This window comes from Scomber japonicus, chromosome 23, assembly GCF_027409825.1.
Source record: "Scomber japonicus isolate fScoJap1 chromosome 23, fScoJap1.pri, whole genome shotgun sequence".
Lineage (NCBI taxonomy): Eukaryota > Metazoa > Chordata > Actinopteri > Scombriformes > Scombridae > Scomber > Scomber japonicus.
Genome location: NC_070600.1, coordinates 3171196 through 3191057, shown reverse-complemented (window position 1 = coordinate 3191057; position 19862 = coordinate 3171196). Strand labels below are relative to the sequence as shown.

General features: G+C 40.2%; 1 protein-coding gene across 1 annotated transcript; it reads right to left on the bottom strand.

The window, feature by feature from the left end:
- Nucleotides 1-6066: 6066 nt before the first annotated feature.
- LOC128353502 (uncharacterized) lies at nt 6067-19310 on the bottom strand. Its single transcript, XM_053314200.1, has 2 exons — nt 19244-19310; nt 6067-8163 (listed from the first exon to the last, which is right to left on the bottom strand). Exons 1-2 carry the CDS (start codon nt 19308-19310, stop codon nt 6119-6121), a joined length of 2112 nt encoding a protein of 703 aa, XP_053170175.1. The 3' UTR covers nt 6067-6118.
- Between the last annotated feature and the right edge of the window lie 552 nt (nt 19311-19862).

Genomic DNA, 19862 nt, shown 5'->3' with positions numbered 1-19862 from the left:
ATGTTCACTGTTTGTGATTGTGCTTTGGCACAGCCCTCTCCCACTCCTCAGTGGTGATGTTTTCCTGTATGTCCTCTCTCCATGCCCTGAGCCTATTTACTGATGTTTCTGAGAATTCGCCAACCAGTTCATGGTATAGTTTGGAGAAGAACCCTTCCCTGGCAATCCTTCACCATCATTTCTTCGACTATCGACAGGATAGGAATAGACAATGACTGGATAAGTACACAGTGAGACAGTCGATTGACCCAGAGCAAATGAAATGGAGGCATTTTATACAGTAAAACCAAGGCAAGATCAAGGGATGACTTGATCACAGGGAGGTGGTTCTTAGGTGGTCAGTTGATAATGTTAATTGCAAAGAGTCACAACAGGAGGAGGGTTTATATTCATACAAAGTCCTAGATGAAATCATCAGGGGGAAGTAATGGGCAGTCGTGATCAAGGGCTGTGATGTCCCTAGATCAAGGCGTTGTTCTCAGATGTCACTTGATTACATCATGTCTCTGCTAAAATGTGTATTTCTTCTTCACTAGTTTTGTTTGTTTTCTAATGAAATTTCTCAGTTGTAAATATTTGAAGAACGGGTTGCGAGCTATGTCGTATTTGACAACAATTTTGTCAAGTGGCAACAAATGTTTACTAGGGCTGCACAATATATCGCAAATTTACCGTCATCAGGATATCAACATGCGCTATATACATATTGCAAAAGACTGACTGAAGTGAGATAAATGGTGTGTTTACATGCACTATGCATTCATGCTCTGCATGTCAATATATTTGGACAATCAGACAGAGCCCTACTACCCTAGTCCCCATGTAGATGCGAGTGGCTGAGGTCACAAAGCACGTAGAGAGAGAGAGTTAGTGAGTGTCGTGATGACTGAAGGGACAGAGACGAGTGAGGAAAATGTTGGCAAACAAGAGCTTGTGGCTAAAAGAAACAGCACGTCTGTTATTTAGAAGTACTTCGGTTACAATAAAAGATGACACATTACAAACACAGGTACTCTCTAAGTAATGCGGAACAGTTGTAGCAACCAGCAGAGGAAACACGACTAATCTCCATAGCCACCTACAACACAACCACAAAGAGAGGGCTTTGTAAGTCTGATAAACAAACTGAACTGAGGCAGCCAAAATAAAAAAAGGAAGGAATTCCAATTAGCAACGTGGTAAATGGCAATCTTGCTTCATAACTATTAAGGGCATACATCCGCCTTTGGATGGAGCTGCTCTCATATCTAGCAATATGGCCAAATTTATTGACCCAAACCCATGACAACCCAGAGTCCAGACTAGGAGACAGAGATGCAGTCTTACACGCTTCTCTGCGCTTCCATTAAAGCAGTTACCCACCTAATTACATATAGAAACTGTGTCTGTCCCTCGACCAACTAAATCAGTTAATTCAGCTTCAAATAGAGGACCTATTCACATAAATCTGATTAAAATTAATACCACTTCAGTAATGGATCAAAATAAAAGAGTTAAATGTAGACTCTTAAACACTAGATCTCTCTCCTCTAAAGGTGTATTTATTAATGATATAATATCAGATCATTATATTGACTTATTCTGTCTCACTGAAACTTGGCTGCGCCAGGAAGAATTCACCAGCCTAAATGAATCCACACCTCCTAGTCATATTAATACTCACATTCCTCGAGATATTGGCCGAGGAGGGGGAGTTGCAGCCATTATTAACTCTAACTTAATAATTAACCCCAGGCCTAAACTTAGTCAGAGTTTCTATCAAATGTAGTCCTTAGTACTGATAAAGTAATCATAGTAGGTGACTTTAACATTCATGTGGATGTTGATAATGGCAGCCATCACACTGCATTTATTGCTTTATTGGATTCAATTGGCTTCTCTCAAAATGTGAATGAACCCACTCACTGTTATAACCACACCCTCGACCTTGTTCTGACATATGGTATTGAAGTTGAACATTTAATAGTTTTCCCTCATAATCCTTCTTTATCAGACCATTATGTAATAACGTTTGAATTCCTATGACTGGACTATACGCCGTTAGACAAACATGTTCTTACTAGATGTCTGTCTGATGGTGTTGTCACTAAATTTAAAGAAATAATTCCATCAGTACTGAACTCAATACCATGTCTCAATACAACAGAGTTGACTTATTCTGACTTTAGTCTCCCCCAGATTGACTGTGTTGTTGATAGTGCTGTAGACTCACTGAGAACAACTCTGAACTCCATCGCTCCTCTAAAAAAGAAGGTAATTAAACAACAGAGAACAGCTCCATGGTACAATTCCCGAACCAGACAATTAAAGCAAACTTCACGAAAATTAGAAAGATTATGGCGTTCCACTAAATTAAAAGAATCTCACTTAGCCTGGCAAAACACTCTTAAAGCATACAAGAAGGCCCTCTGTAACGCCAGAGTCGCCTACTACTCATCACTAATAGAGGAGAATAAAAACAGTCCATGGTTTCTTTTCAGTACTTTGGCTAAACTGACAAAGAGCCACAATACTGATCCATGTATTCCTTTAACTCTCAGTAGTGATGACTTCATGAGTTTCTTTAATGATAAAATTTTAACCATTAGGGACAAAATCAATCACCTCCTGCCATCAATAAGCACTGATTTATCCTCTAACACAGAATACCTACTTTAGACTGTTTTTCTACAGTCGACCTTATAGAATTAACTTCAATGATTACTTCATCCAAACCATCAACTTGACTCTTAGACCCGATTCCAACTACGCTGCTCAAGGAAGTATTTCCCTCAGTTAGCACTTCCTTATTAGATATGATTAATCTGTCTTTAGTGACAGGTTATGTACCGCAGTCCTTTAAGGTAGCTGTAATTAAACCACTTCTTAAAAAGCCTACTCTTGATTCAGAGGTTCTAGTCAACTATAGGCTGATATCGAACCTTCCCTTTCTCTCTAAGATCCTTGAGAAAGCAGTTGCTAATCAGCTGTGTAACATTCTCCATAGTAACAGTTTATTTGAGAATTTTCAGTCTGGATTTGGGGCTCATCATAGCACAGAAACTGCACTGGTAAAAGTTACAAATGACCTTTTAACCTCATCAGACAATGGACTTCTCTCTGTCCTCATCCTGTTAGACCTTAGTGCTGCCTTTGACACTATTGATCATCAAATCCTGTTGCAGAGACTTGAACATTGAATTGATATTTAAGGAACAGCACTGAAATGGTTTAAATCATATTAATCTGATAGATTTCAGTATGTAAAAGTTAATGATAAATCCACCATGCAAACAAAAGTTAGACATGGTGTTCCTCAAGGCTCAGTGCTTGGACCAATACTATTCTCCTTATATATGCTTCCTTTAGGAAAAATTATCTGGAATCACTCAATACATTTTCATTGTTATGCAGATGATACTCAATTATATCTATAAATAAAGCCAAATGAAACTAACCAATTAACTAAACTACAGACATGCATTAAGGACATAAAGACCTGGATGAGCTGTAACTTCCTGTTGTTAAACTCAGAAAAAACTGAAGTTATTGTGCTTGGACCTAAACACCTTAGAAATTCATTATCAAGTGACATAACTACTCTGGATGGCATTACTCTGGCCTCCAGCACCACTGTAAGGAACCTAGGAGTTATATTTGATCAGGATCTGTCTTTTAATTCCCACATAAAACACATTTCAAGGACTGCCTTCTTTCATCTGCATAATATTGCAAGAATTAGACATATCCTGTCTCAAAATGATGCTGAAAAACTAGTCCATGCATTTGTTACTTCTAGGTTGGACTACTGTAATTCATTATTATCAGGCTGTCCTAACAAGTCTCTAAAGACTCTCCAGCTGGTCCAGAATGCAGCTGCTCGTGTTCTGACAAAAACTAGAAAGAGAGATCATATTACTCCCATCTTGGCTTCACTGCATTGGCTTCCCGTAAAATTCAGAATAGAATTCAAAATCCTCCTCCTCACCTTCAAAGCTTTTAATGGTCAGGCTCCATCATATCTTAAAGAGCTGATAGTACCTTATGTACCTACTAGAACACTGCGCTCCCAGCATGCAGGTCTACTTGTGGTTCCTCGTATCTCTAAAAGTAGAACAGGAGGCAGAGCCTTCAGCTATCAGGCTCCTCTCCTGTGGAACCATCTTCCAGATTTGGTCCAGGGGGCAGACACCCGCCCTACATTTAAGAGTAGACTTAAAACTTTCCTTTTTGATAAAGCATATAGTTAGGGCTCTTAGAGCTCTTAGCTTATGTTGCTATAGGCTTAGACAGCCGGGGGACTCCCATGATGCACTGAGCTCCTCTCTCCTCCTCCCTCTCTCTCTCTATCCATCCATCTATATCCATTAACATTCATGTTCTATTAATACATTCAATAACCTAAACTTCTTCCCCGGAGTTGTCTGTGCTTTCTCGTCTCACAGGTAATCTGGGCCTGTAGATGTCCGGATGACAGATTCCAGTCCCAGACCTTCTAGCTTCATTGTTGATTTTCATTGTGCTTTTCTTCCTGTTAAAAGGGAGTTTTTTCTCGCCACTGTTGCTCATGTGGGAATGTTGGGTCTCTTTAAAGTTAAAACCTGAAGAGTCGGTTTAGAACCTGCTCTATGTGTAAAGTGCCTTGAGATAACTTTGTTGTGATTTGGCGCTATACAAATAAAGATTGATTGATTGATTGATTGATTAAGAAGTTGTTATCAAAATGTCTTTATCAAAAAGAAGAATGTGGACACACAGTGCAGAGTTTTCCAGGAAAAATGGACTGCGAATTATTTATTCACAGAGGTGAATAAGAGCTCAAAGAATATAATATTTGGCTTCACTATGAGACTCATCATAAAGAAAAATATCACCATTTGAAAGGACAACTAAGAAAAGATGAGATAAACAAATTGTTAGCTGGTCTGAATGAACAGCAGTCTTCTTTTACTTGCAGCTGGGAGGTCAGTGATGCAGCAGTGAAAGCCAGCTACCTTATTGCTAACGAGTTAGTGCAAGAATCCAAGCCATTTTCTGATGGTGAGTTTGTGAAAACATGCGTGCTGAAGGCTGCAGAAGTCATTTGCCCCGAAAAGCGACCTGCCTTTGCCAACATTAGTCTATCGAGGAACACTTCATAGGCACCAACTCAAGGAACTCCTCTGTGATGGTCAAAGTCTCATCAACACTCCAATTAAATATTGCCAGTCGAGCAACATCTGTAACATCAGTGCTCTCATCAATTGCAACGGAAAATGCAATAAATGACTTGATTTTGTCATTCATTTGGCTGTCCAAGGCTCCTGAGATATCTGTTACCCTATCTACGACAGTTTGACACTTTTCTCAGTGATAATGACATTCAGCGTGGCCTACCATACCACACTGAAGTATGGTGGTTAAGCCGAGGTGCTGTACTCAAGCTTTTCTTTGAGCTACGAGAGGAAATTGGACAGTTCATGGAGAAAAAGGGTAGCCCAGAAGGAACTTAAATGCCCGGAATGGTGCAAGATCTTGCCTTTATGGTGGATATTACACAGCACCTGAATAATCTTAACAAAATGTTGCAGGGCCGCAAAAGAGTTGTCACTCAGTCTTACGACAGCATACGCACATTCAAGTTAAAACTGTCACTCTCTTTATAGCGGTGACACCGCTCATTTCCGATGTCTAACAGCTGTGTGTGCGACCGGACGTAATGCTGATATGGATCAATACAAAGACAGGATAACACGATTGCTGTGGGAGTTCGAGGGGGGGTTTCAGGTCTTCAGTGAACTTGAGAACGAATTTCTTTTTTCACTCGCCATTTACAGCCTTCTGATATGCCAGCTGACATCCAACTCGAGATAATTGACTTTAAGTGTGATACCGATATGAAGGAGAAATTTGCGTCAGTGGGCTTGGACACGTTTTATCAATATCTCTTGCCAGGGTACCCCAAATTAACATCCCTGGCTGCAAAGGTTTTATCCATGTTTGGGACTACCTATCTTTGTGAACAGGTGTTCTCTGTGTATAGATACATCTGTGGATGCGCTGGGACACATCATCAGTGATGTTTGTTTCCTGAGGTCATCGGGTGTTTTGGGTCTCACAACATCAGACACCCTCCCTCAGGCGACCCAGCCAGGGTTGATCAGGCCCTGGCTTGTGTCCCAGCAGCGTTGGCCCACTTTTCGGACCTCTTGATCCAAATCCACCTAGAGGCCCTCTCCGCGGCCTCTACGGTGGACTTGATGGCTCTCCTCTTCGCAGCTCCTGTGATGCCAAGAAGGGTGTAGATCTTGCACAAGGAGCGGGCAGCAAAGCCTCTGCACCCTACCTCCACTGGTTCACAGCGAGCTTTCCAGCCCCTCCTCCGACACTCCTCGGTGAGCTCTTGGTATTTGAGCCGCTTGCGCTCATTGGCCTCTTCCATGCGGTCCTCCCAGGGGACTGTCAGTTCCACTAAGAGGACCTGCTTAGAGGAGGGAGATGTCAATACCAGATCTGGCCTCAAGGAAGTAGATGTTATAAACTCTGGGAACTTAAGCTGCCTGCCCAGGTCAACTCGCAGTTCCCAGTCCGATGCCGATGAGAGCAGGCTGGCTGATGGTGTTGGCTGCGGACGTGGCTTCTCTCCAGCCTTTACAAAGTTGATCCTCCTCTGGCTGCGGACATGCTTGTTCTTGTCCACTGCACTGGAGATGGCCTCTTCCACTGTCCTCAGGACCTGGTCGTGACGCCAGCGGTAGCGGCCCTCTCCAAGGGCTGATGGGCAGCTGCTCATGATGTGCTCCAGAGTCCCCTTTCCTGGACAGAGTGGACATGTTGGAGTGTCACTCTTGCCCCAGGTATGCAGGTTAGCTGGGCTGGGTAGTACATCATAGACAGCTTGGACCATGAACCTAATCCGCTGAGGCTCAGTCTTCCAGATGTCATTCCAGGTCAACTTCCTCTCCAGCGCTCCTTCCCACCTTGTCCATGCCCCCTGCTGCCGCATGCCCACCATCCTGCTGGTCCTCACCTCCTCGACACCTGCTCGGACCTCCTTCAGGACCAGATGGCGTCTGTCCTTGCCCTGAGCCTTGTCGTGCCGTGGTTGTGGGATGGCTCCCAGCCCTGCTCGCCCAGATGCCACCGTGCCCAACAGTGCTTTGTGTCTCAGCCGAGACTCTGCCAGCTCCAGCCCCTCTTGAGCCTTCCACTTCCTGCCCGTCCGCACCACGATACCAGCTGCTGCCACTCTAGAGTCTTTGGAGTCTCGATATACCAGTGCCTCTCTTGTGCGGGAGACCCTGAACTCCTCCTCCAGGCTGTTGATGGGGAGCTGAAGCTTGTTGCTCCTGCCATACAGTGCTGCACTTGTGAGACTGCGTGGCAGACCCAGCCATCGTCGGAGGTAGCAGCTGATTTTCCTCTCCAGGGTCTCGACTGTAGACATTGTCACCTCATACACTAGCAGGGGCCAGAGGATACGGGGCAAGATGCCATGTTGGTACAACCATGCCTTGAACCTACCAGGTAGACCAGACTTGTCTACTGTAGACAACCAAGTTTCGAGCCTCTTGATGGTTGTTTGGACTGATGCTGTGTCTCTGAGGCTACAGTCAAACACCTTGCCCAGGCTAGTTACTGGCTTCTCAGTGATTGATGGTATTACTGCGCCGTCCACAAAGAAGCGGAACTTGTCCACCACTTTTCCTCTCTTCAGAACCATGGACCTAGATTTTGTTGGTTTAAAGCTCATCCTAGCCCAAGAGATGAGCTTGACCAGGCCCTGAAGGATCCACCTGCATCCAGGCACTGAAGTGGTCGTGACAGACAGGTCGTCCATGAAGGCTCTGATGGGAGGCTGCCGAATTCCAGACTTGGACAGGGGACCTCTGCACTCTGTCTCGGCGGCCTTGACCAACATGTTCATGGCCAGAGCGAAAAGGATGACCGAGATTGTGCAGCCTGTTATGATCCCTTTCTCGAGCCGGTGCCAGTTAGATGTTATGCTCCCTGATGTAACTCTCAGCCTAAAGTCTCCATAGTAATCCAGGATGAGGTCCTTGATCTTGCAGGGGATGTGGTGGTGGTCCAGGGTGGTCTCAACCAGCTTGTGGGGGATCGACCCATATGCATTGGCGAGGTCCAGCCAAAGCACCGCTAGGTCTCCCTTCCCCTCCCGTGCCTCCCTGATCAGCTGTAATGAACCTAAATAAAACAAAGCACCGCTCAAGGTTAACAAACACACACTTGAATGACATTGTGAAATGTGCTGCTGCTCAGGATTAGACACCTGATATTGATGCACTCGTGAAGGCTAAAAGATGCCAAGTTTCAGCAGCCAGCAGCAGCCAATAGGAAAAAAAAGATTAATCAGCAAGAAGGCCTGGGCCTAATTCTTGTGATGCTTGTTCAGAAAAATGTGCACTCTGATGAATACAGATCTTTGAAAATAAGATTACTCTGGTTTCATATTAATAGACAATGAATCCATGATCCGTGAATATGTAGGCTACAAATGTAGACTGAATGATAAAGCATAGTGCTGAAAAACAAAGCTAAAGATTTGGAGTTGACCTAAGTTATTTTGCTAGTATTTTACTGGTCCAGCCCACTTGAGATCAGATGGGCTGTATGTGGCTCCTGAACCAAAATGAGTTTGACACATCTGGGATAGACTGATGTACTGATGATACACATGGTAGAAGTAGGTGGTCCAAACTAATCATTATAAAAAAGAAATAGCAGCAGGGCGTGAGTGAGTGTGAAAACGGTCATTTGCGTGACTCTCACTCTGATTGCGTGAGAGTTGACAGCTCTGGGTGTTTTGTTGGCTCAAATACGCTATTTAAGAAAGATTTAGCCTACCAGAGCAGATTGACTCAGCGTGCCGTCATACAGGAAGTAAGTGAATGAATGTATTTTAGCATGTAAAAACAAATGTTGTATTTTTACAATAGAAGAACGCAAATAATTGAATTATATTGATGTAATATTATTTAGGCTTGACTATTAAACAAAGTAATGATTTTGATGGAATTGCAACACTGAATCAATTCCACATAGATTGGTGGGTAATAACTCAGCTAACGTTAGCCTGCAGTTAAAAAAAGAAAAAAAAAGTTGTTTCACTCCTAGTCTGGGAAAACTCTCAAAGTAGGGTTTTAATAAAAATAAGTATTAGCAGAACAATGAACTCAAGGTAGGCTATAAAAAGTACTGATGTGTTACTACTAATGCATTTTAGCTGGTCGATTCTGTGCAAAAACTATTTGTTATGTAAGTAGTTACCATACAAACACCTGACTAGAGGTCAATTATACAACAGATCAGATTTATTGGGAACACCTTTAATTAACACGGTTACAGTACTTTAATGAAGAAAGCTATAAGCAATTTTATTTTACCATTCAAACATTTCAAGGTTATCTACAATGAAACAGGCTGATCATTGCATCATTTCATCTGGCTGGGAATTATTTGAACCCTTCCTCCTTTTTTTCTGACCCAGCCCTAAGATTTTTGTGGCCCTAAACAAGATTCTTTATTCATTTTTTTTAAAAGATTTATTTTGGGCTTTTCTACCTTTATTCTGTACAGTAACTGGCAGAGAGGCTGACAGGAAACAGGGAGAGAGAGAGGGAGAGAGAGAGAGAGAGAGAGAGAGAGAGAGAGAGAGAGATAGGAATGTCCTGCAGCAATGATCCACGGCTGAATTAGAACTGAGGATGGTGTGACTACATGGCATGCGCTTCAACCACTCGACCACCAGGGGGCTCCACCTAAACAAAATTCTGTTTGTGGCCCCAAAACACTTCAGACACAACCACCAAAACCACCAAACCACACACGCTGCTCATTACTGAATGAACATGAACACACACACTAGAGATGGAAAATGAATTAACAACAACTCTCTGACTTTATTTGAAACAAAAGTTTATCAAAAATGTGTGAGAAATAGATCTATAGGTTGTGCTAGTACTGGATGTTGGGGGGGGGGGGGGGGGGGGGGGGGGGTTATGACCTCTGGAGCTGCAGTCACATCATACGAGGGAGGAGATGACACTGAAGTCTCTGACCACTTTCCCTCAGCAGCAGTCAGCTGATGAGGTAGATGGTCCTGGTGCAGTAGAAGTTGTTCCAAAATATTTAATTTTAGAAAAGATTATACATTATATTATGTTTTAAAAAAAAAAAAGTATGCTGGAAGACATTACAAAGGTACATTACATGTGTCTTTCAGGACTATATATATTAACCACATAACAAATACAAATTTATCAAAATATTCAAATTATTCATTTATCTAGCTATGTCCAAATATGATCTACGGAAGTACAATTTAAAGCTACCCTTACCTTTGTTACATTTTTACACATTTTTTTGTTTAGGTTAAAGTGCTATCAATAAGGTAATAGTACTCTAAAATGTTAGCGCGACCAGGTATAGAAACTCATCATTATTCCATCCTCATAATATTCTGTGAAAACTCTGACCAATCATATCATTCGGTCCGAATGATGTCCGAGGCGTTCCCAGGCCAGCCGAGAAACATAGTCTCTCCAGCGTGTCCTGGGTCTTCCCCGGGGTGTCCTGGGTCTTCCCCGGTGGGACGTGCCCTGAACACCTCACCAGGGAGGCGTCCAGGAGGCATCCTGACTAGATGCCCGAGCCACCTCATCTGGCTCCTCTCAACGCGGAGGAGCAGCGGGTCTACTCCGAGCTCCTCACGGATGACCAAGCTTCTCACCCTATCTCTAAAAGGGAGAGCCCAGCCACCCTACGGAGGAAGCTCATTTCGGCCGCTTGTACCCGCGATCTTGTTCTTTCGCTCACCCAAAGCTCATGACCATAGGTGAGGGTAGGAATGAAGATCCTTTCGGCTCAGCTCTCTCATCATCCGTGCAGAGTCCGCATTACCGCAGACGCCGCACCGATCCGCCTGTCGATCCACTCCTCCCGCTCCTTCCCTCACTCGTGAACAAGACCCCGAGGTACTTGAACTCCTCCACTTGGGGCAGGATATCATCCCCGACCCGGAGAGTGCACTTCCACCTCTTAATAAAAATAAATGAAAATAACATCATTTTTTCAGGTTTTGGTTATGAATCCTGTCAGGTTATTAGGTAGTTAGAATGCCATTTAGTTCAGTCTAATTAGTCAGGCTCTCTTTTTATTTTATTATTTTGGCTTAATAAATCATATTTTATAGTTCCTTTACTTCATAGGAGGTCCCTTAAATTTTTCTCTTTTTAAACCAAAATCAAATGCCAACCAAAAAAAAACAATTTTGGTGACCAGGGCTGTTTTGGTTTGGTGGCAAACTTTCCAGTTTGTCTTTCCATTGCTTGTACTTAGCTCAGTTTTTTTCACAATAAATCTCTTTAGCAGCCACTGGCCGCTCAACACCAAAGCATTTTTCTCAGTAACACTAACACTCAGTATAATAGTAAAGGATATAGCCTAGATGCATGAAGGCAATTTTTTTTTTAAATTAAAGGTCTTATAAATGAATTTATAGGGACTGATGGGGATCTGTGGGAGGGATAAGGGTGTGTTGTTTTTGTTTTGTTTTGTTGTCTTGTTTATTTTGTTTTGGAGTTTCTTTTTTGGGGTGTATGTTGTTGTTGTATTGTACTTATACCACATGTGCACTTCATGAATACATATGTATTCATGTGTATGCACACACAATAATTAATGACATATATCTCTATACTGTTTACACGCATGTGCATGCTATCTACAATTGTTTTGCTCAAGGTGTAGACAAGAATTAGTGAATATATTTGAATTTATTGTATTGATGTGTCAATGTGGATTGTTTTAATATGTGGTTTTCATGTGAAAAATCAATAAAAAAATTGGTCACAGAAAAAAAAATGAAAGGCCTTGAACAATATACTCCCCACACTTGTCATATTTTTCAACATACATTTCATACATTTCATTTCATCTACAGCTCTAACAACAACCCTAATTTAACAACCGGTCTTTGTTACCAGCATTAATGTACATTAATGTACATTAATGTAACTAGACATGTAAATTGCTAAACAATAGAATTTTATTCTTTTTTTATATAGTGTAATTGTATCTTTTTAAACTTTATCATGCCAACCCCCTATATGAATAATTTTCCTCTTTTAGACATTCAGACAGGAAGCCCACACTGTAAAAAAAAATTACCGTTAAATAACAAAGTATTGGCAGTTACAATCGCCAGCAATTTACTGTTATTTTACAGTATCCCTACTGTAATCTAAAACAACAGTTAATTACTGTAAAAAAGAGACAGTACTGTATATAATATAAGTTTTACAGTATAGTACTGTAAGTGGTTTGCTTGCCCTCATACTGTTGCTACTGTAATCTCCTTAAACAGTTTATTACTGTAATATTAATTAAAATTGTTCCTGTACCGTAATGTGACCTTTACCTTTACAGGTGGCAACTTCATACTTTGTTTTTGACCGGCTTCTCCATTGTCTTGGACATCAGCTTCCCCTAGTTGGCCTTTGTTCGCCTTTCAGGGTTTGTACCAATGAAGCACCTAAAATGTAGTGACAGAAATGCATGTCGGAAATTAAGTGTGGTAAATACAGAATATTTGCACTCTATCGCTTACAGCATATAAACATTTGGAGATGTGTTCTCATAACAATGACCACTGTGTCTCATAATTATGAGAATGATCTCATTTTTAAGAACTATTCTATCAATATGAGAAACTAAACATGAATTAAACTCAATTCAATTGTCACAGCATATGAATCCTATTTATTTCAATCAGTGTGAGGCATTAGGAGTGTTGGTATCTTGGAGTAATGTAGACAACCTACAAACCTCAAGATTCAAATACCCATTGCAATACCATCCTTGATGATTTCAGTATTTTACATGTAAAATAAATACCACTAAAACTAATCTGATTACACATAATGATAATGCCATATACATTAATCAAAGATATCAATACATTCCAGGCTGACCTTTGAATGAACTCCAGTCTTTGCAGTGTGTCTTGGTGTTAAAGTTGAACAGTACAGCGAGCCCTGTGATGAAGCTTGGTTGGATGTCTTCACAGATGACATGACTTTCAATGCAGTTTCAGCTTTCATCCAGCATCAAATTGTGGCTTTATCACTAGCAACTGATGCAGACAAAAATGATAGTTAATGTCACAAAACAGTATCAAGTATGATCATCAGGGCCCTATCCAGGTATTTTAAGGTATTAGAATTGCTGAACACTTGATGACATTTGGAACACTCAAAGACTATATCTTCCTTTTTTTACTCAGTTACATGAAGTATCATTTATTTCCACAAAGACAACATTGATGAAAGTACAACTAATAAACTACATCTAGTTTATTAGACAGACAGACAGACAGACAGACTAATTGATGTTATATTCTAAGCTTTGCTTATGTGTCACTTAACAAGCAGTAACAGGTGTGGGCTGGCTGGGAGGTTCAGTGACAGTAACACTGGCTGCAGGAGCAGGTATCTGTAAAACATGGACAATGGCATCCAAATTAATAATGAAATTATGCTTACATCACAAGCAAATTCCCCCTCCTTAGGTATGGAGAAAAGCAACATGACACATCCCACAAACATTTTTATGAAATAACCCCACAACACAACAAAAGGAATCCAGGATGGATTACAATGGCAGCAGGTGGTCATCTTCTCGGTCCAGTGCAGAGCTGACAGGGTCAGAGTCAAACAGAAAATCACCTTCTTATATTCTTCCTGTTTCTTCCATCTATCTTGAATATGTTTTTGCCCATTGTATGCTAAATGAGGTGGTGGGACCTGATGCAACATGTTGCTCACATGAGTTGTGGGCAGACTTGAACAAAAAATACTGTATTATACCATAAAATGACACAGTAGCTTACAGTCAGTATTTCTTTGCAAAAAGACATCAACATTAACAGTATTTAATTGTATTTATGGTAAACAGTAAATTATTGTATGAAATTCACTGTATTTTTACAGTAATTTGTGCAGTGACAGTTGTAGAGTGTGCAACTGCCATTTTACAGATGGACTTAAGAGGAGTCCAATATGCTTCTCCGGGTGTGGAAAGAGTCTGCTAGTGGAGGGCAATCCGTCCCGTGGAGGAGAGTCCGCCTATATATGGCAGTCTGCCTATGGTGGAAAGTCTGCCTGTGGAGTACAGTCTGTCTGTGGAGGAGCCAGTCTGTCTACGGACCTTTAGAAGCACACCTACTCCAGATACAAATGTATTCATTTAAAATTTTGATTAGTGTAGTGTTAAACTTTGTGATAACATGCTACAGCAAATTGTGTCATGGATTGATCTTTAACAAGGACATCGTACCTTAGAGTGGAATTCTGGAGGTCTTCAGGTGAGGTGATCTAAGGACATTGCATGGATTAGGATCCAAGTTGCAAGGGCACGTCTGTTTGAAAGAATATAAAATTGTGAAGCGGTGAACCTCTGCTATACTTTGGTGAATCTCCAGAGTCCCTTGATCAAGGAAGTTTTGGTTAATTTGGATGAGTAACTATCCGTTTGCAGAGCCCACCACAGTGAAACAGTAACACACACTTTTGTTTTAATTAGATATTTGAGGACGTTTTACAAAGTTGATTTAATATGGTTGGTAATGTGTAATGATAGCTGCACATCATCATACAACCACTGGCTGTCAAGATGGTGTCCAGCAAATGATGTGGGCTTCATAGGCAGACTTTCTGGAGAAGACCAGGGGCCTGTACTAAACAGGATTTGGGGTTAGTGAGGTAACTTCAGGTTTAACTTCAGGTCATAGGAAGGTGGTTCACTTCTTAATGGGTTACATCACTATGGTAACTTATGCTACAGAGCTGACCTGCTCCAGAGCAGGTTAACTTCAGAGGATCAGATCACAACCTGTCATCACTCCAACCACCAACCAATTAGATCACTGGATATAAGGAGTCATCATTCCTACAGGATACTGACATGGACAATGATAAGAAAACTGAAATCATCACTTTTGGTAAACCTGTGCTTCTGGATGGCATTGATGGTGCTCTTGGACCTCCCAGAGCACCATCCAGACTCAAGTATGAAACCTTGGTGTGCTGATAGACTCAGATCTGGTCTTCAGCAGTCACATCAAATCAATCACCAAAACAGCCTTCTATCAGCTTAAGAACATATCCAGAGTGAAGGGTTTTATGTCTCAAACAGACCAGGAGAAGTTGATTCATGCTTTCATCTCAAGTAGACTCGACTACTGCAACGGTCTTCTGACTGGACTCCCACAAAAAAGCATTAAACAGCTGCAGCTCATTCAGAACGCTGCAGCTCCAGTTTGAACCAGAACAAAGAGATCAGAGCACATTACTCCAGTTCTAAAGTCTTTACACTGGCTCCCAGTCAGCTATAGAATAGATTTTAAAGTTCTGCTACTGGTCTACAAATCACTGAATGGTTTAGGTCCAGAATACATGAATGACATGTTAGTAGAATATAAACCCAGTAGAGCTCTGAGATCTACTGACTCAGGTCAGATAGTTGAGCCCAGAGTTCAAACTAAACATGATGAAGCAGCTTTTACACAACTGGAACAAACTACCAGCAGAACTGAAATCAGCCCCAACAGTGAACATTTTTAAATCCAGGTTAAAAACATTTCTCTTCTCCTGTGCTTATGATTGAGCTCTTTTAAAGCACTTTACATTTTAATCTTTCATTTGCACTCTATGTCATTTTAATGATTTTAAAGCTAATCATTATTTTATGCTGCAATTTCTGTTTTTCTGTACTTTGTTTTTATTATCAGTGTGTGTGTGTGTGTGTGTGTGTGTGTGTGTGTGGGGGGGGGGGGGTTAGGGAGTAATTGTCCATGCGTTGACTATTATTGTGCTTTATTTTTATTTCTGAAATTGCATGTTTGTATGTTTTTTTTATTTCCAACTCTTACCGTTGGATGTCTGTTTTATGTAAAACACATTGAGTTGCCATTGTGCTATATAAATACAACTGCCTTACCTTACCTTGCCTTGGTCCCTTAGCCTCCTGTAATCACCCTTGTGTTAAAAACCTTGGTGTGATCTTTGACAGAGCTTTTAAATTTAGATTAGTTAATTTGTTAAGACAAAGTTAGACTTCTTGCTGAGGTTAAGGCTAACCCTATCTTCCCTTTAACAAGTTTGAGAGGGTCGTCCATATGTTTATTATGTCTCGTTTGGATTACTGTAATTCCCTCTCTTATGATGTTGATCATTCATCTCTTCATCACCTGCAGCTGGTTCAAAATGCAGCAGCTCAAAAGCAGAGGTGACACAGCCTTTGCAGTGGCTGCTCCAAACTTGTGGAACAGCCTACCCCTTAATATGAGAACAGCTCCAACACATGAACATTTTAAATTGTTGCTCAAGACTCACCTCTTTGCACTGGCTTTTAATCCTAGTTGAGCTTGATATTCTGAATGTTTTACTGCTAACTATATTTGCTTTCATCTATTGTGTATCTATTGCGTCTTTATTGTTGAGTTTTTATTTATTTATTATCTATTATGTTATTTAGCTTACTTATAATGGTTATTTTATTTTTTCTTTGGCTTGTACAGCATTTTGGTCAAGCAAGGTTGTTTTAAATGTACTGTAGAAATAAACTTTGACTTTGACTTTGACTTTGAGTTAACAATAACCCTTTTACAGGCCTGTAGAAATATTTTTTGTTTGAGACTTTGTAGTTCCACTGGTTTTAAAGCAGAGCTTATAACAAACACAAGATTGTTTATGACAGTAACACATAATTATGATTTTAGCTGCATTTTAATTATGCAAAGTTGGTTTCATCCCTGCAGTGACAGCTGACAGTGAGGATGATTTTACACTCTGACTCCATTACTGCAGCTCAGAATAGCATGAGACAACTGTGTGACGATAACTGGAAATAAATAAAATTGTCTTATTAGAAAAAGAAATTGACATGCTGCTAATTGGCTCTTATGATTATAAATGCAACATTGGGGTCAGACAGACCTCATCAGTCATTAACTACTTTTCCTTTTGCTTCAGTGGCAGAAACGGTTTGGCATCACTATTAAGTTTCTTTTTATGTGATATATTCAGAATGGTCTCTTCATCATCCAAGTAAATAGCAAACAATAATCACTTTATTCTCAAGTCATATATAAAAATATCTATATGTATTTTAAATGTTAATGTATTTTTTATATGTGGTAATTATTTGTAATGTTTCTATATCTTCTTATTCCACTGTCACTTACATTTCATCTTCTTTTTTTTTTTTTTTTTTTTTAAAGCAGAAGTTTCCCACATATAGCTCTCTGTTTCACCTCGCATTATGTTATGTGTAATTTTACTTTTACTTCATGGTTCTGATGATGTCACTTGTAATTAACAACCCTGCCTCTTTCACATGAATGCACCAATAGTTGGATCAGAAAATTTGACTGAGCTTGTTGATAGCCAGCGTTGTAGTACTGGTTATCCGGATATGGCTGAGTTTTAGTAGACCAAAACCATGACAACCTAACAGCAGTCCTACAAACTTCCCTGTGTTTCCATTAGAGCAGTTACCCACCCAATGCAATAGTACAACAAAATAAGATAATTAATGTGGACTGTTGTCATGGATAGAGGAGCAGGTGGACCCTAATGCAGAGGTCAAACGCAAAAGCTGGCTGAAGAAAAATGACTTTATTTTAGCTGAGCAAAAACTAAATGCAACTAACAGCGGATCCAACAAAAACATTAATACATCCATCTAAGAAAAAACAACAAAATAATAGAATGCAATAATGCAATGCAGGTCTTCAAACTACAACCCAAATATAAATAAGTAAAACCAAATGACCAAAAGGAATGAATAACAGGAGTTAATAGTGGAAACCAAGAGAACAAACACAAAGAGGTCAAAAAGGCTGTGACAACCCTTAAAACATTAGTTCTCTGTTGTTTACATCTGTATTAATAAATTACCTAATCTGTGATTATCATACTGATTTATTTTGTCTCACTGAAACCTAGGGAGAGTAGGTCCACAGACGTAAACTTAATTATAACTCATTCAAAAGTCTTGTTCTTAGTCTTTCACACCCAACCCGGAAAACTTTACAGCCAGTTCTATTTGTTATAATGTGCCACCCTCCTGGCTCATACTCTGGATTTTTATCTGACTTCTCAGAGTTTTTATCAAATTTAGTCCTCAGCAGTGATAAATGAATAATACTTGCTGATTTTAATATTCATGTAAACATCAATAATGATAGCCTTAGCACTGCATTAGACTTAATTGGCTTAAGTCACACTCATTGTCTTAACCACACCCTCGAACCTATTCTGAAATATGGTACTGAAATGTAACATTTTATAGTTTTTCCACAAAATCCCCTTCTATCAGACCATTTCTTAATAACTTTTGAACTTTTTACTGACTACATGCCATTAGATATAAATGTCTTCACTAGGTGTCTGATATTGCTGTAGCTAAATTTAAGGAACATTTCCATCAGTACTGAATTCAATGTCTTTTCTCAATACAACAGAGGACTCTTCTTCTTGATTTAGTCCCTCCCAAGTTGATCATCATATTGTTGATAGTGCTGCAGACTCACTGAGAATGACTCCAGACTACATTGCTCCTTTAAAAAAGATGATAAGAACAAAACAAAAGAGGTTAGCTCTGTGGTATCACTCTGAAACTCACAAATAAGCAAACCTGAAAGGATGGCATTCCACCACACTGGAAGAATCTCACTTAGTCTGGAAAGATAGTCTCTAATGCCAGAGCTGCCTGTTACCCATCAGATCAAAATTTCTGCCCTCAATAGCCATTGATTTATCCACAAACACAGGGAACTTAGAAACAACTGCAAAACCTTTCTTTAGTAACATGATATGTACCACAGTGTTGTAAAGTAGCTGTAATTAAACCACTTGTTTAAAAGCCCACTCTTGATTCAGGTGTGACCATTATAGACACATATCTAACATTTCCTTTCTCTCTTAGATCCCTGAAAAAGCAGTCACTAATCAGTTAAATCAGTTGACTTTTTCAGTTTCAGTGTGACTTCCTACATAGCAATTGTTTATTAGAGGATTTTCATACTGGATTTAGAGCCCATCGTAGTTCAGAGACAGCTCTGGTAAAAGTTACAAATGATCTCCTAATTACATCAGACAAAGGACTTCTCTCTGTACTTGTCTTGAGCTCATTGATGCCATTTTTCCATCACATCACAGAAACTAAAACCACACTAGAATGCACTCCCAAAACGCAGGCTTACTTGTGGCTCTGTAAGCACCTCTCTCCTCCTCTCCCTCTCTGTTCACATCCTTGAATCTATAATGCATCTTACCAAGTTAACATCTTCACCACAGTTTCTCTTGTCTCACAGGTTGTTGTGGAAGCCAGAGAGCCAGGGATGTCAACTTTGTTCTGATTGACATCCATGCATGCTGCTGTTATTATTATCATTAGTCATACTTCACTGTCCCTCTGTCTCCCTCTTTCACTTGAATATTGGGTCTCTTTAAATTAAAGAATACGGTCTAGACCTGCTCCATGTGAAAAGTGCCTTGAGATAACTTTTGTTGTCATTTGGCACTATATAAATAAACTGCAAATTAATAGAATTGAAGTAATGCTGTAAGATTCATGATATACCAATACGTTTTTCCCTTCATTAACTTCTTATTTTCTATCTCTCTATCTCTGCACACTTGTCTTCCTCTTATATACACTACTGGTCAAAAGTAGAACGCCCCACTTTTTCCAGTTTTTTATTGAAATTCAAGCAGTTCAAGTCCACAAATAGCTTCAAATGGTACAAAGGTAAGTGGTGAACTGCCAGAGGTTAAAAAAAAGGTAAGGTTACCCAGAACTGAAAGTTATACAAAAACACT